Source organism: Larus michahellis, chromosome 2, assembly GCF_964199755.1.
Source record: "Larus michahellis chromosome 2, bLarMic1.1, whole genome shotgun sequence".
Taxonomy (NCBI): Eukaryota; Metazoa; Chordata; class Aves; order Charadriiformes; family Laridae; genus Larus; species Larus michahellis.
In genome coordinates, this window is record NC_133897.1 from 23,135,887 (window position 1) to 23,160,761 (window position 24,875).

General features: G+C 37.3%; 1 protein-coding gene across 2 annotated transcripts in view; it reads right to left on the bottom strand.

Annotated features, from left to right (window-relative positions):
• LOC141738714 (macrophage mannose receptor 1-like) overlaps positions 1-24,875 on the bottom strand; it is a 60,570-nt gene that overhangs the window by 31,934 nt on the left and 3,761 nt on the right. Inside the window, exons 2-9 of one of the 2 annotated variants that reach the window (XM_074574535.1) lie at positions 24,265-24,666; positions 22,597-22,770; positions 17,664-17,828; positions 14,467-14,580; positions 11,916-12,062; positions 7,108-7,290; positions 2,909-3,066; positions 381-494 (exon numbers count right to left, since the gene is read on the bottom strand). In XM_074574535.1, the coding sequence (XP_074430636.1) occupies positions 381-494; positions 2,909-3,066; positions 7,108-7,290; positions 11,916-12,062; positions 14,467-14,580; positions 17,664-17,828; positions 22,597-22,770; positions 24,265-24,666 (1,457 nt within the window). The remainder of the gene's footprint in view (positions 1-380; positions 495-2,908; positions 3,067-7,107; positions 7,291-11,915; positions 12,063-14,466; positions 14,581-17,663; positions 17,829-22,596; positions 22,771-24,264; positions 24,667-24,875) is intronic. The other variant, XM_074574536.1, reaches the window with a different exon arrangement.

Consider the following 24,875-nt stretch of genomic DNA (forward strand, 5'->3'; position numbering starts at 1 on the left):
GAGTATGTAGACAAGCACACCCTTTCTTCTGTGAATAATTTTGAAGAAAATTGTAGGCAGAGCTGAAGAGCAACTGCTGGTACAGGCAAGTTCCTCAAGAGGGCTTGAATGCCAGGCAGAACAGCCTGCTGAAGAGACTACAGGTTTGAGTTTTGGTTTAAGTTCTGGAAAAAGAAAGGGAGCACCAGATGCTAGTCAGAGACTAGATTTATTAATAGGTATCACCTATCCCATTTGCCATAGAAATAAGAAGGCCAACTGTTCTGATGGTGACAACACAGAAACCATTTTTCCTGTTTTTTCTGTCACCTAGGTGGCATTTTCTTCTCTTAATCATTCCTAAAAGCCTGATCAGGTCAGAGAGCTTTTGCTTCACTTACTCTTTGGCAGCCCATGTCAATAGTTTCCTCTTCTGTAGAAGCTTCTGACATGGGTTTCCTTTTACAGATGTAGCCAATTTTCTTTTCACAAGAATGGTCTGCCCAAAATCCATCCTGAATATAAAAACAGAACATCACTGTTAAGTGGGATTTAGTCTTCAAAAAAGGTGTTTTATGCTCTTAAGTATTTAATTTTTTTTTCTAGCTTTGAAAGAAGCAAAATCTACATCTAAATTCAGTACTTAATTCCAACCTCATTCCAACCTCACTTCTACTGGGGCTGATTCACCATTGATTACACCTTCTTTGATTATCTGCCCTTCTGAAAAGTGAACCCTTGGAGTGATAGCAACACACCATCTTTACAAAGGCTACTGATTTAATAGGCATGTAGGAAGAAAGGGAGATGTCACTACTCCCCACAGAAATCCAGTTGCAACAGGAAAAAACCCTAGAAGACAACATTCCCTAGTTAATACTTCTATAAAACTTTGAAGATGCAAAATGTTCCTTGTCAAAGTTAGAATTAACATTGTTACTCATCATACTACAGATTCTCAGAAGAAACAATGACATTCAGTCGGAGCTACACTGAAGCTAAAAAACTCACATCATGTTCCCCTTTTAGTTCAACAGATGAAGTTAATGGGAGAGGAAGAGAAACCCCTGTGCAAAGCACTGTCTCGTTTGTGCCTTAGAACCGCATCTAAGACCACCAAATTCAATGAAAAAAATAGGCAAAAATCATAACACAATGAAAAAGCATGTTATAAATAGAAGTCCTTTTTGATGGCATTGTTGCATCTTACAATTCTTTTCTAACTTTCCATTAGGAGCCTGAGGGCACCAAGAGACCTAAATGGCCCTGATCACTTTCACTTGGGACCTCTACCCACCTGCCTGCCCATGGGCCCTGGACCTCCACTTAAGGTCAGACCTGGGCCTTCAATGCCTGTCTGTTCTGTAACAGAAGTACTTATCTCCAGCTCCAGCAATGTCTGTACCTGGCTATGGGCCTTGTTGAGCCAGACCCTGAGCATTGGACTGTCTTCCTGGCTTGATCTTGAATTAGCCTTATCACTATGGACTGGCCCAGCAACCACGAGATTGTGTCTGACCCTGGTTGCTCTCCAGACCTGATCCTGACCCAGCTACTTGGCTGGGGAAATTAATATGCTATACCCTACACAGCCTTTCCTCTTCCATGGATACTACTGCAGTTTTGCTCTCCTAAGGGTGCTGTTTTAGTTCTTTTCTTCGTTCATTCCTGGTACTGATGATGTGGTTCCTTTTTTACCTTCATCTAGTGCTGCACCTGCTAACTGCTCTGTGTCCCCTACAGCTTCCTCCTGCTGCAGAGCTGACTCAGCCCTGTCCTGCTGCACTCAATCTCAATTTCTGAATTTGAGCGTTTGTGCACCAGAATGATGGAGACACATGAATCAGCTGCATGCATGCATGCCACTAATGCTGTTGATGATTACACCTAAGTGAAGCAAGTTAGAAAACTAGGCCTATTGAGGTCTGAGTGTGGGCTTACCCTATGAGGCAAGCTCTGTATAGTGTTCAAGCCAATTGGGAAAAAAGTTTTAGTTCTCCTCTTCAATTTATAAGTGCGCTTACCGAAAGTACAACCCTTAAGTTTTAATTTTGCAAAATAAGAAAATGCCTTTGGTAAATAGGTTTTTTCCTCCTGATAAAATAGGTAAACCCTAAAGAAGGTGATAAGTTTAATATTTTTAATTATTACAAAGAGGAAAAATACCATTTCACAACCTCAAACACAGATTGACTTCTATATCAGGTATTATCTCAGTTTCTGTAGTACACCGAGGTCATCAATCATTGCCATATTCCAAAAGGCAGCCTTTTCAAAGCAGTCTTTTAATTGTAGATATACAGTCACCCAGTAAAAGCTTCCACTAATGCCATTGCTAACCACTTTTCTCACAGCTCTTCATGTGCAGTGCAGATATAAGCATCACAGCTAATCCACCTAGACCCGAGATTTATAACTTTGCCTAGAAAAAGAAAACGAAGGCTTCTATTTTCTTCTAAAGATAGTATTTCCCTCTAACATCATTAAAAATTGCTAGTGCAATTTCCTAAGGTAGCTTATCTATCCCATATTCATTTAAAGCAGAAAAAATCCAAACATATCGAAAATGTCTTTGTAGCTTCCTGAAGAAAAGCATTTACATGTTTGTGTACTTCACAGTGTAATTAAAGGTTTCTTCAAAAAAGCCCACATGCACAAACTGAAATCCAGAAATATGGGGGGCAGAAATCTTTGGGGACAGTTGCCTTCATGGAAAGCCGCCACTTGCCTCCTTCTCAGGGAAGACAACAAAACCAACTTTCTGGCAACCTTGAACAGTGATCCTACCTCAAAAAATAACACCTATAAGACTTTAAAATAGGCTGCTTCAAACAGTAACACCCCCTACTTTTGTGGTCTTGCATAGAAAAAAAGCCCAAATGATAAATAAAATGATAAGATAATTAAGTCAATAGGTACATGACTTTACCTTTCCCTTCATAACAACACAGTCCTCTTGCCTGTTGTTTGCGTGAGTGGGTTCTCCACGAAGCCACTTGGTGTAGGTGACAGGTGTACCATCACTCCATTCAAAATACATCTGAACCTTGAGATCATTCAACCCAATCCATAGCTCATCAGCTGGCTCTAAAACATACAATTAACAAGGTTGATAACAGTCCTTTTATATGATATGAACTTTTATCTTCATGGAACAGAAAATAATTTATTCTCAGGAAGGTTAAAAGTCAGTCACAGGAAATTAAGACTCCTTGTTTCACAAAGAGGGCAGATCATTCCTCATATATCCACTCCAGTCATCAGGAAAGGCCACTGTAGTGGCAATACTGTAAGAATATTTAAGTTTGTATAAAACTGTCACGGTTTGGGCTGGGAGTGCACAAAAAAGTCAGGAGGAGACACAGCTGGGACAGCTGACCCCAACTGACCAAAGGGATATTCTATACCATGTGAAGTCATGCTCAGTACATAGAGCTGTGAGAAGAAGAAGGAAGAGGGAGATGTTCAGAGTGATGGCATTTGTCTTCCCAAGTAACTGTTACATGTGACGGACCCCTGCTTTCCTGGAGATGGTTGAACACCTGCCTGCCGATGGGAATCAGTGAATGAATTCTTTGTTCTGCTTTGCTTGCACGCATGCCTTTTGCTTTACGTATTAAACTGTCTTTATCTCAACCCACAAGTTCTCTCACTTTTACTCTTCTGATTCTCTCCCCCATCCCACCGGGGAGGACTGAGCGAGTGGCTGCATGGTGCTGAGTTGCTGGCTGGGGTTAAACCACGACAAAAACAGCCAAAATACTCTCTTTGTAGAATTATGTTGCAACACAACTAGATTCATTGGGTTTTTTGCCAGCTCAAAACTCTTGTAACAAGATATGAATAAACACCTAAATAAAATGATACCTCCTCTTTTCCCCCTACCTTTAGTACAGTGAAGAAAGTGCCCTCCTTTCTAATGCTCAGATACTCAGTTTTGTCTTTTAGAGCTGACAACCAGAGTACTTGCAAGTCTTCCCATTACATGTGTTCCCACGTTTTATTTCATTTCAGAGCAAAATGAAATTCATGTAGTTGTTGGACTTTTTTCAGTTTACAGTTAATGGAGTTAACTGCTGGTTTTTGGCTGGAAGGAAAATGCAGGACTGATCAAGGATCTTACTTTACAGCAGCTGCTTCTTAGAGGTTTATTTGTCTGTGCTTAAAATCCTCCACTCTAACACATTGCTACTACAATGTTCATACCTAGTTTTGTTCTGAATAAACTATTTGAATAACGAGGATTAAAAATTCGGGCATTTATAATCAGTCTGAACTCCATCATCATCAAAGGGTATTCCTCTCTAGAACTGATTTTATGACTTTGTTCAGTGCAATTGGCATCTTTTAAATTATTATTTAATTATTTATTTATAGTCTGTCGGCCACCCTATGCTAAAGGCAGCAGATTTTCCTTTTGTCCACAGCACTATGCCTCAGGTCACACTGACCAACTACATGCACAGTCCTTTCCTTAGATAGCTGTCTTTCCAAGCAGAGTATCAACTACTTGGTTTCTAGAACTTACTCATTGTGAGTATTTTCCACAAATGATAGGGAGGCTACTTCTAGCTTTTTTTTCCACTGCTTATGACCTTGCATTTCTATAACCCATCTACAACACTGAGAGGTTTTGTTATCACAGTTCTTGACTTCTTCCATAAGTCTTCCTCTAACATCCTCTATCCAGACTGACCACAGTCAACCTAACAATGAAATCACACATGGAAATTAAAAATGGGATTGTGCGCACACCCAAAAAGACATCAGCTGTGGGAGTGGGGCTCTCAATGGAACTAGAACTGTTTCTTTTCTGTTGCTGCACTAGCAACAGAAGTGCCTGTAAAGCACTTAAATGTCATTGCCCCAAGGCAATTATTTCTGATTAACACATTTCAGATGGAGGTTTCCCTAGATATCCCCACAACTTAGAACTCTCCTGAGACATTTCTCCCATCTGCTAGTTACAGGAACATGGAGGCTTCCCATTTTAATCAAACAAGTTGCTGCAAAAATCACCCTCCCAGCAAAAATCACCCTCCCAGCTTGTAACTTTAATGGAGTCTCTCTCCTTTCTCTTCCCCTCCCTTGTCTCTCCCATCTTTATTATACCCAAGTATCTTCAGCCCTCATGGCTTATTCATACTGTCCTTACCATCTCTCCCTCAATAAGAAGGGCTCAGATTCACAGGACATCAGGCTCCATTTTCAAACAGGCACCTTTAGCTGTTCTTCCAGACTGTTCTTCATGTTGAGAAGTCCCCCAACATCACACCTCAGAACTCTCCTTTAAACTCTTCTCTGCTACCAAAATTGAAACCTGTTCCAATTTCAATGCCCATCATGCGCTCATTCCCTCCTTAGCTACCACCATTCATGGTCTCGAATTTCTTTTTTTGTTTAGTTATTTGTTAAAACATTTCTGTCTGTGTTTATTGGGGACCTAGCACAGCAGAGACCTCATCCATGGCCAGAGCTCCTACTATAGTGGTCTCACACCATGGTAATACAAACAATAAATAGCATTCTTTAACAACATGATTACACCAAAGACATCTAAATAAACCATGCAAATCAGAAATGATCAAGAGCTATTTCTGGTTCCATGGAGCCTGCTCCTACACAACATTTTCTCCTCTGAAGAAGAAATGCTGCCATAGAGTTTTGCAATCATCTCTAAAGCTGGGTGACTAAATACCAAGATTATTTTTTTCCCAGCCACTTGTAAATAAGCTGTTTCCCACTCTCTCAGACATGCACTGGGCCATATCACATGCTGGAATTCTGTGTAAACATCCAGAATGCACTTCTTTATTCTTCTTCATGTTCCTCTCTAAAGTTCTCCTTTGTGGGGGATGCCAACAAAAGCTTGGCTACTATGACAATACTCATCTAGTTGTACCCCTTCTTCCTTTTTTTTACTTGGGACTGTGAATTGTTTGGCACAAAGACAGACTTCTGTTCTTTCTGTACAGCACTTATTGCAGCAGAGTTCTGATGCAGACAAGATTTTCTAGGCACTGCAATACATGGTGTTCTCATTTCAGTGGTGAGCAAGGGTAATCTGATACTGTCATAAACTGCCTTAAAAGGCTTCTTTAGTTGTTCCAATTTTACTCCTCTAAAAAGAATGCTTTCAAAATAGTCTGTTGCAGTGAGTGTACCATATGTGAGAGCCTGGTTTCCTTCAGGACTATCTGCCTTTCAGAAACATTCACTTCTACAAAAACAGTGGAGAGCAATCAGTTCAGGAAAGGTCTTTGGAGAAGGCATTAAACTATGAAATAATCTACTTCCAAGGAGGAAGGTGAAAATACAACTAATTTCCTTTAGAGCCTTATTTCTAACAAGTCCCACCTTTCCTAATAATCTCCTTTGAAAGCGTAAAAATTTCATGTTGTTCATGAAAGAACAATAAATCACTCTTTCAGGAATGTGAAGACAAGCACAAGTTGCCATGGAGTTGGCTAAGATACAAAACTAAAACATATCAGCTATTTTATGATTGCCACTCCAGGATTGCTGTTACACTGCAGCCCAAGTACACCGCAGCCCAAGGCAGCTTACTGCACTTTCCGTGAAGGATAAACTAACTTACACTTACCTGGCACTAAAAACACACATAGGATCAGATACTGCAAAGAAGCATGCATAGGTGGGAATATGCTCGTCCCATCAAAAAGCACTAACTGATCCTACATGCAAAATCTGGTCCATGTAAAGCAACAGCAACCACAAAATTGCCTCAGTGTCAGCATGGTTATATTTCCCCTAATGAACACACAGCATCTGTAGCTTAACTTGCTTTGCAACCACTTGAGTGCGCGCTCAGAAACCAAGTGTGTAAGTATCATACTTAATTTGGGGCACATCTGAACCCACACACTGAGACAGAGAGCTTCTTTGTTCAGAAGAAACACAAGCAGTGTGACTTGAAAAATATGGACATGGAAGTACTGTAACAGGACCCAGATCTTCCCAAACTGCCTTTCACCAACAGGCTTTGCTTCCCCTCATCTATTTTAATTTTTTTTAAACAGTCTCCTCCTTTTATTAACAGATACAACACATTCAAAACTCTTCATATTCTTAGTAGAAAGATATATGTTACTGTAAAAAAATACTCACGGTACCCAAGCTGAGAAATAACAAAGCTGTACTCTTCAACATTATGGATGCTCGCCAGATCCCCATCCTCTTTCCTGCAAGATGTTAAGGCATCTTTCCACATTTTGGGGTCCCTGTGAATTATGTAACAGTGACCAGCATATGACATCCATTGATCAGGACACCTAATAGGCACAATAGTCTCTGAAAAGAAGAATGACCATAAAGAGTTTCAGAATTCTATTCTTAACTGAAGACTGAAAATCACATAAGGAAAGATTTAACAAAGAAATTAATTATATTTTTTTTTCCATGAAGAACAGCAAAGCTGAAAAATACTTGCAGGGATTATAACCTGCACGCATGACTAAAAGTTGAAACTTCCAGATTTTTTTAAAAGAACACTAGAGTTCCAAACAAGTAGTTGCAACTTGTGAAAAGACAGAATTAAAAATTACCATAAAAGACAGTTTTGACTTCTATATGCATACATACATACTAAAAGGTAAGGTCTGCAGAGCTCTGCTTTATCATTTTTCTACACTCATGTGAGCATTTCTCTCCCTCCTCCATGATGTATAGCTATATGTTAAGAACCTGGGCTTACAAAACATATATATGAAGGTAATTTTTTCCCCAAACCTTAGTCACTTTATGGATTAGCCCCATTTGCTAGACTAGCAAAGAAAAAATAACTGCTTCTACAGGATCACGAGATAACCCAAATAAGAATGCTGCTTTTAGGAATCCTTCTTAAAAGCTTCAATGAGGAAATTATGCTGTCAAACTAAAAGATTTATGCTTAAAACTTGTTTTTAAAAGTTCAACAGAACAGCACCAGAGTACTGCCAACAACCACAGTGCGGTTCAGCAAACAATTCAGCCCTGGGAGGAGTGCCATCCGAACATATAATAAACAGAATATTGCTGTTGCAGAAACAAATCATAATTCTTGCAGCACTTTATTTGTAATCAGCAGATGGGTTTAGGAAACACCAATATATAGAGTAGAACAAGGACAGCAGGTTTGCAGAAATTCTGTTGGCCAAAAAACTTGTCAATGTCAAGGAAGCAGCAGCAATGTGTTTGTGCATGAACGTGGGGTACATTCCATAGAAATATTTAAGTAGTCATTCAAAGTCATGACCAGTCGGGCCCAGGTTGCAAGAGCATATCCTGTTTCAACTGGAATATGCTGATGATTAGTGTATACTAAAGCGTCACAACACAGATTTCTAGCACAGCTATAGACATAGTCTGCTGTTTGCAGACCTGCCTCAGAAAAGCGCTAGCATGTTCTCACAAAGTTTAAGTAAAACTGAACACTGTCACCCCAGGACAAGGGGCTCAGCGCTTGGTCAGAGCCCTGACAGTCCTGCCACAGGAGAGGAAGAACTGGAGTAGGGAGTGGGGGAACCCCAGAAAAACAAACTGAATGTATGTTGGGAGAAACGAGAGAGGACAGAAGTGGCAAATGCTGTTGTAGAGGTCAGTCTGATGCTTCAGACAGCTTCCTAATTTGTCCTAGTCTCAGCTCTGAGCATATGCATTGTACAGTGATTTGCTGTAACAGTCAGAAAAAAAATCTAGGCATAAATATAGGCTTTGAAAAAAAATCTATGCATATATGCACCTCCAACACACTTAGTGCACCCTTCTGCAAACTGTAAACACTGCATAGAACAGACATCAGCAGTTCAGATACGGCTACAAGGACAGTCACAAAGGTATATATTCCCTACTGAGTCTGTGAGCGTCTCTTTTTCAGACCAAAAGAGACTGTGAGACTATTGCTGTAAAAACTAAAGGAGCTATGCCAGGGTGGGAGGCTCTTTTACTCGTAAATCCAGTAACACCAGTGAATTTATTGCAGGCCACAAAACAAGAAAAGCAGTTGACAGTCCAGTTTCTTTGGTGCAAGTCTTATTGAATGACATAGCTGGGGATTTCTCAGTAAAAGAAAGTCTTCAGTTCCTAATTTCCAGTACTCAGCAAAAAATAATTCTGCGCTTCCCTATTCTCCTTTTAAAGAAAATACATGACAACACAAAGCCATACAATCTATTTTTTATTCTAATGGAAACAAGTACTACTCTCTAAGCTTCATTTGACTTAAGCAAAAGAAGCAATGCAAATTAAAACAAATAAAATGCAACACAGGAAATCACATTAATGTGTAAAAAATGTTATTCCAAATGTAAAACTGATGAAATTACTGTGGAATAGATCAAGATACAGAAATGAAGTTTGTAATCGTAGAATGGTTATTCCTCAAACAGAGAGCAAATGCTTTTGTAAACTATAAGCTTGGCTTCCTGAAGTCTGAAGATTTCATAGTGATTAGCTTGGGTGTCTAAAAACAAGAAAGCACTATGTGAAGTGTGTCTCATGATTCAGGCATTTTTCTCTCTCTCACGCTCATTCTCTGTAGTCTGGTAAGAGAGAGGTCACACAGCAGTCACAACAGTGACACTAAGAGCATTTATTTCCTCTAATCTAATGTTTTATGAAACATTAGAAACTTAATACTTTAAGAACACTACACTTTGTTGGATTGGGATGAAATCTATTTTGGCAGTCACTTTGTGGAGGTAGACAGACAGCCTTTCCTTAGAAAATTAAGTTAAAAAATATGCAAGTTTTGAGTGTCAAATTAACAGGTTCCTATTAATCCACTTTGCTGTATTACAGCACAAATGCTTTAAAGCCCAAAGATTCTGCATCACTTAGATGCATAAAATGATGTGGCCCCCTGCTGGAAAAAACACTTCTGCTACAAAAAAAAATCGTACAGCTGTTGGCTTTGTGAAAATCTTCATCTGCAACATAAATAAATGTTCTATAAAGATTTTTCTCTATTTTATTTTGGACACAAGCATGATTATATTCTGTTGTAAAGTGTCCCAGAGTCCTCACATACTGCCTTGTTAGACTCACTTGTAACTTCTAGGGTTTAAATTTCAAAGGATTCCTTCTGTTTTTAATGTTAAGTGCACAACTAAGTGCATGGGTGAATTCGCGAATAATTTATTTCTTGACTCAGGAGCCCTAGTCAGGAAAACATCATCTGCCATGAGTTTTCCTTCACATCATTAGAAGCTGAGGGCACTTAACACCTTGTATGATTGCATGCTTATCCCTTTTGTGACTTCCCCCCATAGGACATTTTGGAAAATATATTATGAAGTGAATCACTGACAATCTCTGGTTCACCTGTCAACAAGTTTACTCAGCAATTTCTGTACAATCGAAAACTTTTGTCTCGTTTCTGTTTTTACTCCAAATTACTAGTAAACTGCGGGGGAAGAGGGGGCAGAATCAAAAGCCTAATGCATAAGAAAGAAATGGCCATTAGACTCCCCAAAACTGAATTTAAATCTAAATAAGGTAGCAGCCAGTATTTAATTGGTAGTATATTTTTGGACATCAGTGTTTAAGAACTTATGCATGAAACCTGAAAAGCTGAGCAGCAGCCAACTGAACAATCTAAGACAACCTATATAAATTAAATTGTCTGGTTTTCAGCTGTATACAAATATTAACAAAACTTTACATCTTAATTTAGGAAATAATTAAAATATCCACTGAAGTCCTTCTCAGTTAAGGCAACGAATATGCTCAATTTCAACACTTTAGTATTAATTTAATTAATTTAAGCATGAAATGTTGATGTCAATATTTAATTAATGAGACAAATGGCTTTTGAGACAATTTTAATTAATGAGACAAATCATTTAATTCATGAGAAAAAATGTGGTTTTTTTCTCTTAGCAATAAAGAAAAACAAATTAAGCAGAAGTCTCTACCCTAAGTGTTTTTGACAGGACTCGTTATATATTGGCAAATGCAGGAAAAGCATTAAAAACCCATAGTTTTTAGGCCAAATGTCAAACACTGAGTTCCCAAAATATCTGCTTTGCTGATAATTCATATTAATAAATGGACTGGAAATGCAGTAATGGTTTAGCTTTCTGCTTCTAAAACCTATACAAGATAATGCCAGTGGAAATACCTATATGGCCTAGAAAAAGAAAGAAACTTGGAAAGAACAGAAGGAAGGAGTGATGAAACAAAGGAATAAGATAAAAGGTTTTTATAGTACACAGAGAGCTAATAAGGAAACAGGTCTAAATAAAGCTACGAAAACTTATCCCTATTTTGTCTTTCCTATGTAGATTAGGCAAGCGCCATAATTACATTTCTTCTGAAAAAGTGTCTGTGGATATATGTTTTAAATAATTTCATAAATAATTTAGATATTTTATATATATACAAATAAATAATTTTATACATCTATATATAAATATATATCTATTTATAACACATATATGTATTATTTAACTACATATATGTAATTATTTAACTTTCTCAAAATAATTAAAAAATCCTCTGGTCCACTACCAACTTGCACTGGCAAACTTACTCTATCTCATAACTAGTAAAAATGACAGGAAGAAGAAATAGACTAGATTCACTGAGTACATGGGGCTTTAGATGGTTAAATCTTTTTCTTTTTTAACATCAAATTATTTCTCTTTTTATTTTATGAACAAGATGTGATAGTTCTGCTTGTTTTTGGAAAAGAGAACTCCACCATTTCTGCAATTTAGAACTCGGAGCTACTGAAGAAAGATTATTACACAGGAAGTAGGGAGGCCAGAAGAAAAAGGAAGTATAAACTGTTCACTTTTACAGGGAATCTTGGTCCAGCCATAGCCTGCAGAGACCCTTGCTTGGTTTCACCATGTGCAATAACAAACGGCTATTAGAATTACAGATAAAAACCACTGGTCATTAATAATTTGTGGAGGTTTTGTTACCAAACCTACCTTTCGGAATAATGAAAGATTCTAAAGTAGCATTTCCCCGTTTACAAATATAGCCAAGTTTCTGGTCGCATTCCCGGTTCTCCCACTTAGCACCTTTGCCAGGATTTAATGCTGCACAGATTTTTCCAGGTTCTGGAGAAGGGTGTCCTTTAAAAACAAACAAAACAAAACCTCAACAACAACAACAAAGTAAAAGCACATCATTGTTACCCTCCCCATTCCTCTCACATTCTAATCTGTTCCATGCTTTAATTATAAGATACATTGACATATAGGCAGTTGTGATTCACCACAGTCCTTTAGAATAAATGGGGCGGTTCATTCCCTTAAGACATATTTTTTTCACAGCAACCACAAGTTGAGATATTTATCCAGTTCACAATTTAACAGCCTCTTCACAGGTTCAAAGTCTTGATGAAAAGCATTAGAGTGCAACTATTTATTTTGTTTTGTCCCATTCTAAATGAAGAATGTCTAAACTCCAGAACACAATCCTTAGGTGAAAAAACCGTTCAGTAAGCTAGTCAAATTCTGTACTTAGTATAACAGTAAAGACAGAAAAATAATAAGTAATTATTTGGCTAATGTGAACTTCTTGTTCACTTGTCTAAACAATATGACAATAGCAGGATATTTGGATATTTTCAATTGAAGATTAGCATTAGCGTTAACAGAAACATCTAGAAGAAAAGTAGAACCTGCAGAACAGAACAAATTTCTGCACTAAACCAGATGAACTTTTCAAGATCTGGTCGAATGTGATTGAACTTAACATGGGTTTTTTTTTCATTTCTGAACACATGCCGTTATACTACATAACAAGGAAGTGTCACTACTACTTGGCAATAAACACAGCAAACTGATATTTTTTTAGAGTGCAAGATTGTTCACTGAAACATTTCTTATATCATTATGATTTCATTACATTAGATTACAGTTAACTTTTATATTTGCAGACATGTTATATATTCTCCCCATAGAAGAAAAATATATACTTGCTTCAAAAGTACAAATTTAAATTGTTTTAATGCACAAAAAAAAGTTCAGCTGTTAGCAGTTAGCTCTCCCAAATGCCTAACCAGCATAATTTTAGTTTAAATGTTGATAACTTAGTTCCCATGTTTGTCTGTTATTTATTTAGGGATAGTGAGATGGAAGAATATGAAGCTTCCACAAATTCTCTTAAAATATACTAGTGGAAAAAGAGTCAGCTCTTGAACATCCAGCATAATGGGGATGAGACAGAGGTAGGCTGACCAATATTAAGTCATGAAGGAGATAGCACAAATATAAAAGAGGTTATATGGACTTAAAGAGTATTATCTTTGACTGAAATTAAGGAACATAAGGAGTTAAATGGAGCCCATTTTGGTTACACCCAAACCCATCTAATTCTTTACAGGACAACTGAGAGTTGTCCACACTTTTAACAGCCATGAACAGCTCCCCTTGTTACTTTGGCTCCACCTCACAATCAGTTTGCTCCCACTCTTCATTACATGCAGATCCTCATCAGTGCATTTGGATGACAGACCTATAAATACCTTCACAGCAACTTGCAGTTCAGCCCATCTGTTTACCCTTGTGTGCTCACTCCACTGGAGAGCTATTTATAAAGTAGTTCAATTCACCCTTCAAAGCCTACCTACTCAAGAAGTCTGTCCACCTAAAATATGCTTTTGGCCTCATCTACACAAGGAAGCCACTGGGTAATACAATGGAGCGTACATTTATAGTTACTGCAGATTAAATACATGTGACATGCTCAATGAAAGTAAGTAGGAGTATTTACAGTGCATAACTTCAGACATGTACTTTAGTCTCCAAAGGCTTCCTGAATAGTCACTGCAAAGGAAGAAGGGTCATGCAAAAGGACACCCTAACATAGGCACTCTGAATAGCAAACCAGAAAAGCACCTCTTCTTCACCATGTATACAGTTGGCATAGAGACCAACTTTTTAATAACAGCATCAGAGTTCAACATCGCAGCTACAAATGTGAAGTTGCTGGGTTTGCTTCAAAGTAGACTAGCCTAATGTGGTCAGTTTGATACATATTACTACCATGGGTAGGTTAATCGCAAATGAAAATGAAAATCTAATCTTTAAGAAAATAACAAAAACAAATTGGAAAGGAAAGGAATTTAAAAACAAACAAACAAAGATTTTAAAAAAAAACAACACACAAACTTAAAAAGCCTACACTGAGCCGTCTAATCTCACAAATGAAGATACGTATTGCATCAGATTTATTCTGTATTCGTATAGAAATTGAATAAATCAAGAATATATACAAAAGAAGTGTAAATAGATGACTTTTAAAACTTTCCTCTGGATTTTGATGCTACCATTTCCATTGTGAATAATAAATTAAGCCCAATGTGTATCCCTAGCATAAGGGCCATTACTCACAGTGTTTATAGCCACAGTCAGAATCTTTCAACATCAAACGACATCTAATAATTGTAGAACAGAGTACTAGAAAAGAAATATGTTACATGATGACCAACTTTTTGCCTTTTAAACTGAGTAGCAACATATTTAACCTTACCTGGAACCCAATTTAAGTATCGAAAAGGAGCACCACCAACCCATTGCCATCCGCTGTTGAAATTCAAACTGTTAAGACCAAACCAGAGAGCGGTACTCAGTTTGCCAGTCAAACCTAGGTAACAGAGACAAAGAGAGATACTGGAAATGCACAGCAAGAGCAAACACTCTCAAAACAAGAGCTAAATTCTAGCTATACCATCTGCTTCTCCTTTTTCCCAGTAGAAGTTTTAACAACTTTCAACATTTTAGCTAAGGTGGCTATGCTAAACCTGCACAACATGTCATCATCTCACATGGGTCGCTGCAGTTTTAGAGTTTTCACAGTTTTTGGTGCGGAGAATTTTACTACAATAGAAAACAAAATGACACTTCTGCATGCTCTTTATAAGCCGATGATCTTAAATATGAAACAAATCACTTTTTTCCAGAATTATAAAATATTGAATTGATGAAGTTGCACAAAAGATGACAAAACCAAAAAATCAGTTTTCTAAAATGAAACGTGAATAGTTTCCTGTTGTATAGTTTATTTTCCAATAAAATTAACAAATGTAAGTTTCAAATTTACAAAATGCCGTAAAGTAAAAAAACTGTCTGCATTTTAACAAACGACATTAAAATGTGGTCATTCCAAACATCATCTTTTTGACAGCACATCTTGTACATTTTTCAGCTCATCTGATTACACTTCTTTAGCCAATGATACGTCAGGCTTCTAAAACCAGTTCCAAATTAATCCTCCAGTTCTGAAAAGCACCTAGAAATATCAGGCTTATGTATGGTCCTGCTGAATTCTCTAGCATTATTTATAGTCATTATTAATCAATTGTCCATCTCTGCCTTTCGTATAAGACTTGGAAGCCCAGCTGGATGACTGCTAATTTTTTTGAATTAAATGTATTTCTGCATACCTCACAGAAAATCATTGCACTATACATATTTATTTATGCTTCTACCGATGGCATCATGCCAGCATGTAATTTTGCTCTATATATTTCAGTTGTCTTTGACACCATCATTATGGGTAGCATTTGAGGCATGGCAATGTTAAAAGGAGGGGTATTTAAGCACTGGAAAGGACTGGAATGTCATACAGGAGCCTGATTTAGCACCAACACATTAATGTGTTCCAGTACTTCTACACAAACAAGTTGTGTTTAAGACAATCAAGAACTGGGCATGATAGGTAATCCTGGTTCTGCCAGGAGAGCTGTAGAATGAAAAACTGATATCCACATACATTTGGGAGCAATATCTAGTAGTTTGCAATTAAAACACACCTACTAATAATTCACTTCTATATGTCAGTGCCAGGTTGCTCCCTTGAGCATTAATTTCAATGATAATTTCATCATACTTAGTAAAAAAAAAAAAGACCCATGTTTTGAACAAATCCTTAAATTGAAAACAGAAGTTTAGACAGAACAGACTGTTCATAGTATTAAAAATGCATTTATCATTCCTCTAAATTGGAGAAATATGGATTTGATGGATGCACTATTAGATGGATAAGGAATTGGCTGGACGGCTGCATCCAAATTACACTTAATGGCTCAATGTCCAACTAGAAACAAGTGGTGTCCCTCTAGGGTTTGTGTTGGGACCAATACTATGAAATGTCGTCAGTGAGATGGACAGTGGGATCAAGTGCACCCTCAGCAAGTTTGCAGATGACATCAAGCTGAGTGGTGCAGTTGACAGGCCTGAGGAAAGGGATGCCATCCAGAGGGACCTTGACAGGCTTGAGGAGTAGGACCCATGAGAACCTCATGAAGTCCAACAAGACCAAGTGCAAGGTCCCCAATATCAACATGGACTCACGTCTGAGTGGATTGAGAGCAGCCCTGCTGAGAAAGGCTTGTGGGTACTGGTGGATGAAAAACTGAGTATGAGCCAGCAATGTGCGCTCCCAGCCCATGAAAGCCAACCATATCCTGGGCTGCATCAAAAGAAGCGTGGCCAGCAGGTCGAGCGAGGTGATTCTCCCCTCCAGTCCTCTTATGAGGCTCCACCTGGAGTACAGCATCCAGTTCTCAGGTCCCCCCAGTACAAGACAGACATGGACCTGTTACAGTGGGTCCAGAGGAGGGTCATGAAAATGATCAGAGGGTTGGAACACCCCTCCTGAGAAGAATAGTTGAGAGAATTGTTCAGCCTGGAGAAGAGAAGGCTCCAGGGAGACCTTATCATAGCCTTTCAACATATAACCGGGGCTTATAAGAAAGACAGAGAGAGACTTTTTACCAGGGCCTATAGCGACAGAACAAAGGGGAACGGTTTTAAAATGAAAGAGGGTAGATTTACATTGGACATAATGAGAAGTTTTTATGATTAACTTGGTGAGACACTGGAACAGGTTGCCCAGAGAAGCTGTGGATACCCCTGATTAGAAGTGTTTAAGGCCAAGTTAGATGGGGCTTTGAACCACCTGATATAGTGCAAGATGTCCCTTCCAATCCAAATCATTCTCTGATTCTATGAACTTACACAGAACAACATACAGCTTATGGCATAGAAAAGTTTATCTTCCAACTGATGGAACATATTTAGCATATTTTCTAATCTATTTAATAGATTAATCAGTGGACTGCTTTATGTGTGCACACAGTCTAAGAAGGTAATAAAGAGGAGATTGTGTCATTGTAGAATGCAAATGTATTCATCACTAATTCAAGACTGAATTTTCTCAGAGGAGAAGTTTGGAAATTACTTCAAAAAACACTGAAGAAGATTGAAAATAAAACAAGCTATTTGTAAGTCCTTTTGTTTATTAGTTCTTTTTCTTTCGTTTCATATTTTAGCACACACTGATGATATGACAGCTTTAAAGATATAGGCAAAAAATGCTGACTAGTATATGCAACAAGTAGAACACAAAAAGGATGCAATCTTTGTATCTGCATCTTTGGTTTACAAACTATATTGCATTTTCCTGCATTCCAACGTTCATTCTTTATTGTTTGCATTATCTAATTGCTGTATTTTTTGTTGCTGTAAGTTTCTGGCAATATTAAATCAGGATAAAATAATCATTATCTGTCTGATTTTTCCAGCTGAATTGTTCAAGATAACAATTTAAATCTACCAACTACCAGAATTGAACAAATATCCATTTTCAAGATGCAACATGCTCTATAGATGTCACTGTTACAATAATGCACTTTTAAAAAAACCTGATGGATAATATTACCCTACCTGTCAGGTATGTTTGTTCGTGCAACTCTGTGATGCTTAATAACTCTGCCTTCTGTTGTTGACAGCTTTTTCTTGCCTGGTGCCATTTCAGAGCTGCGTCGGAGTTTATCTGATACTGGACGTTTGTTAAAGGATTTGTATTCCACAACACATCAATACCATTAACTGCAGGGAGAAAAGGAAATGTCGTAACTGATCATGAAGATGAAGCCAGAAAAAATACAGAATAAAGTGTGTAATAAAAATACACAAAGCCTAAACACTGCTGTATACAACTGGTTTAAAAGGAGACCTGAGGCTCCCTAGTGTGTTAGTAAACCCAGGGTAGAGCTAAACTATGACAGCCACGTTGGACAGTACATTGGTAATGAAACAACGCCCCTGTTTTCTCTAGCGTAACAAAGCTGCTGTTTAAGGCAGTAGATGAGCAGCTGAAGTCATGCTAAAACAATTGATTTGTCACTGTGGAGAAAAAGACTAAAAACTTCCAGACCCATGCTAGCTAAGGTATATATCAAGCTGACCACTTTTCTGAGATAAGAAACCCCAATTTTTTTACTAATTTTGGGTACTGCGTAAAGTGGCTATGGATTTTCTTACTGTGAGAGAGGTAATCAGACACAAGCCGTGAAGGCAATATTTACATTATCAGCATCCATCTCACACTTTCCTGCAATTTGCCATTTGTCTTAAGCATGTATCTGACATACCACCACACTTTCTTCTCTGCCATGTGACCTGACTGTCATCTCCTTGAATATCTGAACTTGGCACTTTTAGGCAATGCCAAACCAGTGAAAAACTCATCCAGCAGAGCCCAACATTAGAAGCAGCCCCAGAAGGTACCACACTCCTTACACCGCTGCAGCCTTTCCTGGCTCATCTCAGTTGGATCCCCACAACCAGCAACAGACAACAGTGCAATCTTGCTCTGCCAAAAATGGAACCTACAGGAGGCCCCAACACTGATCTAAATAACACTCCATAAAGAGATTAAAGTTGCATGACAAAAGCAGAATATAGCAGAGATCACTGTATGTCTGCTGACAGTGGGAAAACGACTGAAATTCCTGCAGCCTGTGTCAGAGTTTCTCAACTTTCAAGCTGTGAAAAAAATGAAAGAAAGAGGTCTTTTTCTTTTCCAAATTGATAGAGATCGGAAGATCTACATGTGCAAATAAAAGGAAAACAGTACAATAAACAAAACTCAAGACAAACCATGATACATGTTAAATGTCAGCAGGTCAGTAACCAGTTCCACTTTTTCCTGTATTAAATTTGATAAACTATAGATAATATGAAGTGCTTCTTGAAGTGCTTCTTTTCAGATTAGCCTTAGAAAACAAAAATCAAATATGACCTACTGTAATATTGGCATGTGACTAAAAATGGGAACTCTCATCCCATTATTATTATCCACAAACCAACTTCTGTCCAAAATATTTCATGACTATCAGAAGGCAAAATTTCTTTGTTACACTGTGTTCTACAAGACCATAAATTCCTGTGCACAAGCACGAGCCTGGGATAAAACAGAGATTGCAGAAATATTAAAATCTATATTTCAATAAAGAAAACTGGTTCTGACTTGATAGAAGGGGTTTTATAAGTCCTGTACAATTATTACAGAGGAAGAAGTAAAAAAGTCTCAGGCATTTATCCAACCTTCCACCTCACTCCTCCAGTCTTATAAATTATAGCTGACTTGCACATGGTGCTCTTCTGTAGAACTTTGGTCTTTCATAAAAATAAAGTTAATTTCTGAATTAATTTGATATTTGAGTTTGATGAGGTCAAATGCCTTCACAGAGCAGGGAGCAGGATCTTGTAAAATCTATATGCTATCGTTTAAAACTTAGTATCCACAGAGAAACCAGAAGATTCATCACTTTTCTGGAATGCTATATTTTAGCATCTAAACTAAATTAATGTTAAACCAGCCTGTCCTTAGAATCATAGAATCTTCATGGTTGGAAAGGACCTTTGAGATCATCGAGTTCAACCATACACACACAAAAAAAAAACCCAAAAAAAACAAAGAAAAACAAAACCTACAATCTCTGTCACTAGAGCATAGTGACTTAGTACGTAACTAGAAAAAAAGAATGAAAAAGCTGAACTTTATCCCTACACAGATAAATTCAGCATGCATTTTTGTATACACTGAGATTAGTGAAATCTATTTCCACTACAATTACTATCAAAATCGCAAAAGTACAATATAGATTTCATTCGTGTCTTTGAACATTCTCAGTCTTTAAAGAAAATAAAAGAAAAGCAGATCAAAAATGCATTGAATTTCAAACATAGTCGTTGACAGACAAGTTCAAACTTATAGGAAAGTCATAAAGTCCTGAACAATGCAAATATTTATTACATTTACAATTTTTAAAATGCCAACTTGATTACCATATCAAAATATGGTATTTGTCCTGAGAGATTTTAATTTCAAAATTGCAAGCTGACATATGGCCTTTGACTAGCAGTAACAATAAAAGTGTTCTTGTTTGTTTAGTTATCTATCCAGAACAAGCTGTAATCTCAGTCCAATATCCTTGGAAACTACATGAATAGAATCATGGCAAACAAAAACTGGATATAAATCTTGTTAGACAGTCTATAAAATAACTGCCATTGCTTCCTTTCTGAGCATAGAGTAGGGAAGGAATATCATAATAAATACACTACAGTTTAATGGGAATTTATAATATAGTATATGAAGTTATAATGCTGTCAATAGTAAAACAGTCTAAAGTACACTAAACTTCCTTCACATGCTTATCTTCACCTTAGATGTCATTTGCTAAAATGCTCCTCTCTTTTTTTTCCATAGATAAATTCGTGAGGTCCAGAGTCAGGTTACAAGTTCCAGATAAATCAGAAGAACCAACACAAATCACCTCACACAATTTAGTTCACCAATTTACCAAACATTTTCAACCACCCTGAAAACCACAATGAAAAACCTTTCAAAACATCTTGAAACAGCAGCACGGGGGAAAAGCCTGTCATAGAAAATAAATTCAGTATTTGTGAATAAATACAAGGATGTAGATTTGCCCAATGATTAACATACCAGTCCAAGACTATTTAAATATTTCCTCATTCTCTGCAGTATTTATTTCCTTCCTAATCAGTTGCAAGTTTTATGTATCATTTATAAGGCTTTCTAAATTCCTCACAGAAATTCTAGCCCTTTCATCTGTCAAGAAAGGGGCCTCAATGGACTTTTGCCCACTGGAATACAGCTACAGGCACACCTCATGACTTACTCTCCTGATGGTCTTGTTTTCTTTCCCAAAGCCTACTTTTACATTGCAGTGCAACATACAGCACAAAAAGACACAGTGTAACCTGTAAAGAACAAGTATTCCTAGGCTACTAAAAATCGTCTGATGTAGCAATACTTCCCAGCTTCTTCCTGTGGAATTTAAGTTTCCACTATCACTGTATCAGCATATCTTTTTGAAGAACCAAATTAGCTTGTAATATTAGTTGTAATAGTTTGTATCACATATTTTCGTATTGGCACCTTTGCTACCCCAGACAGTTTATGAAGCAACAAACACTTTAATCTTGTTAAATAAATCGCAACATACAAAGACTTAAATGTTCTGTGTTAAAGGTGCTGTTGAAATTTATTAACTTATCAATCTCTCATGCAGTGCATTCCTCTTTCATAGGGATGACTACCACAGCCCGCCTCTCATTAAAATATATGACCCAAACTTGAATATTTTATAGGTAATACTGAAGAATCAGGAAGGAAACATCCAGGCAATCAGCATAAAGCAGCTTTTTCCAAAAACAATCACAGCCATCTGAATGGATTTCCTTGAATTATGCCAAAGAATTAAACAAAATTTTAATGATGCCTCCTATTTGCTTTACTCAAAGAACACTAGACATGTAGCATTCTTAAGTTGATCTTGCATGTGCTGTATTAATGGGATTTATATTCCCAGCATGTTTTTAATATCTTGAAAATAATACTGGCATAGGAAAAAAAAATGCAATTTTTATTTGCCTAAAATAATGACTGTAACATTCATGGCAATCAGGCAAGGACACTGATACTCCATCATCAAACCAGTTAAGATCAACCCACACTGTTTTCTTCACATCAAAGAAAAGACGTATTTTTCTCCTTAGCTCTGACGGCGGTCAGATGGAGCTTTACAGCAAAACACAATAATAAAGAAGAAGGGAGGGAGAAGTGCTACCTCTCTCAGCATGACAGAAAAAGCAGCTGATTGCGGACAAAATGCTTAGTACATATTTTACAGAAGTTCAGGGAAATTTTATTCAAATTTAAAAGAATTCAAATACATACAGGCATAATACTCCAATTTGCTGAAAGTAATATCAACATTTCTAAATAAAGTTCTGTATATTCATAATACTACAATTGAAACTAACTATACTCAAACCAGGGAATTTAGAATATAAATACTTCTCATTGGTTTTAAATACTATGTAGCACGCAGATTTGGGAAATGCTGGGATTTAGTAAAAAGTGCATGTAAGCACTTTCATGTTTAAAAGGCAACTCATTCTACAAAGTAGTCTTAATTTTCAATTAAGCTGTATTCTAGCTTCTAGATCTGCTGCATAAACTTCTACACGGCATTTTGCATATACTAATTTAGCACCTTTACATCTAATTAACTTTCTATTTAAGTAAATGGTGTAATTACAGATTCCAGCATATGATTAACACACTTTCACCCGGATGTAGGTGGTCAATTTTTTTTTATGCTGAGCCCTATATTTGCATATTTAAGTAATTTCTAAAAGGATAGCAGGATGCATGGAGACAGAAAAATGCAACATTTCAAACTGTATTTTAAACAGTAAAGCACATGATAAGGACACCAATATTTCCAGGCAGCTGGATAACAGCACAGCAGAATCTTGAACATACAAAACTTACATTTCAATGGGCAAAATCCATACATCTTGTCAACATCAAAGTTTGAAGTGGTTCCACACCAGAACCAGCCATCTGATCTGCCAGCATCAGTGCAGTCAGCATACCATTTATCACCAAACTTAAAAGGGAATACACAAGGTGCTCCATTGGCATTTCCTTTTACTGTGTAGGTATCTAAGGAGACACGACAATTTAAAAATGTATAAGCAGTAATAAGTATAGCATATATATCAGTTCGGCTTTATCATCATATTATAGCACATTACAGCAAGCAGAGCTTGCTAGCTTAGTATACAAGCTGTACTAGAAATGGGACATTGATAATTTTACTCTCTAGGTCTAAGCTGATATCCATGTCCACAACGAGACAAATTTTTATTGTTTAAGGAGACCACTGACCAGAACGGGCTGAACAAAGACAAGTACATTCCTGTGCTAAATTTTACATGCATAACAATCAAAAGCGTAAAATCCACACTACTGTGGATTTGGATCCACATAACATGCCATTTTCTTTTTAAGCACAAACAACTGCTGGTTCTTCTGTCAATAACCCACTCAATTGCTGACCATTTTAGACAGTGAAGAGCACGCACATGTAAAATTGAAAGATATATACCACAGAGTGACTCCAATATATTATGCCCAAATAAAATCTCCATTGGCATCTAAAGATATTTTTTTTCCATCAGAAACCTGACTTAATGAAACTTATCAAAGTAACTAAAGCAGCTTTCTTTGTGTGCACATATAACATACATGCATTGAGAGAACATAAAGAGGAACACTACTTGACAGGGACTGTTGGAGAGATGACATACCAAGGCCACTGTCTCACAGATCTGCTAGAAAACAAAGGAGGAAGGAATGGGAGGCCATCACTCCATCTTCCCCCGTCTCCTTTCACATAATTTTCTTTGCTAGGGTACTTTTATTCTGGCTCCAGACCAAGGACTAATACCGTAATCAGCCATTGCGTAAACCCTAGAAAATGCATCCTTACCTCCCTCTGTGCCCATTTCTTTTATCAAACTATACTAAATGGGAAGCCAAACATATTCCCAGATACTTACCATACATATAAGTATATATGTATGTATGTATCATACACAACCTTTTCAAATTTAACTATTTAAATTATCTTATTTCTTTGTCTAACACTTCAGCGCCAACTCTGAAACTCGCTTTGAAAACCTAGGAAGGCATCTTCAATATGCTGGAGCTGAAGATATCAAGAGTTAGCTAAATTCTTACAGCATAATTCATATTTGCTCCCCAAGAAAAAAAAAAAAAAACAAACAACATAATCAACAGGCTATACACTCACACTATGTCTTTCCGTACACTTGTAAATAGTAAAAACTATCATTGACTGTTGTGTGATAGTTATACATGTGTTCTGAATAACCATAGACTTTTTTTTCCTTCTCCAAATGAATCACCACTATGCAAGGTTAATTATCTATCAGAATGTTGACAACTTTGACAAAAAAGCAAAATGAACCCCTCAAAAAACAAAGCTCACAATCAAGTATCGCTGATTTCACCAGAAGTCACAATCACTGATCATTAACAAGATGAAGGAAATTCTCCTACACTTCTAAGTATTTTAATTAGATACGCATAGAAATGAGTTTGAAATACAGAAATTAATTCACAGAACTTTACCTTCGTAGCCTCGAGAACACAGATCGTCTGTGGTTCCGTAGACTTTCCACCTACTCCATAAACCAGATCCCTTGTACAGCATAATATTCCTTTCCTGTCTGTTTCCATAGTTGAAAAACAAATCTTCCCCTTGGATTGCAAAGAGGGTCTCATTTCTGCATTCCCATCGCTGAAGTTCACTAGCCTTGTCACAAGGATACAGAGTGATCGGAACCCAGTCTTTCTTCGAAGGCACTCCCAAGCACAATTTGAATGCTACGCTCATAAGCTGGTGATCTGAGACCCACCTGAATTTTTGTGACTCATTTTCTTGAACGCAAGGAGCAGTAGTCACTGAATTAGAACTTTGAGCCAGTACACAGCGCTTGTGTTCTTCATTATATATTAAGAAGATGCTAGTATCTGTAAGACAAAAAACACTGGAATCATTTGGTTTGAAGTAATCTTACCTACTGCCTAAATGAAATATGAATCTGGAAACTACTCTTGGGGTTAAAATCTCATCTGATCAGCAAAAGAAGGTGCGGTACTTCTGTGGCCTACACCTGTTAAAGTGACTGTAGAATGCAAGCAGTTCAGATGTGAGGACATTTCAACTATTTTGCATCAGT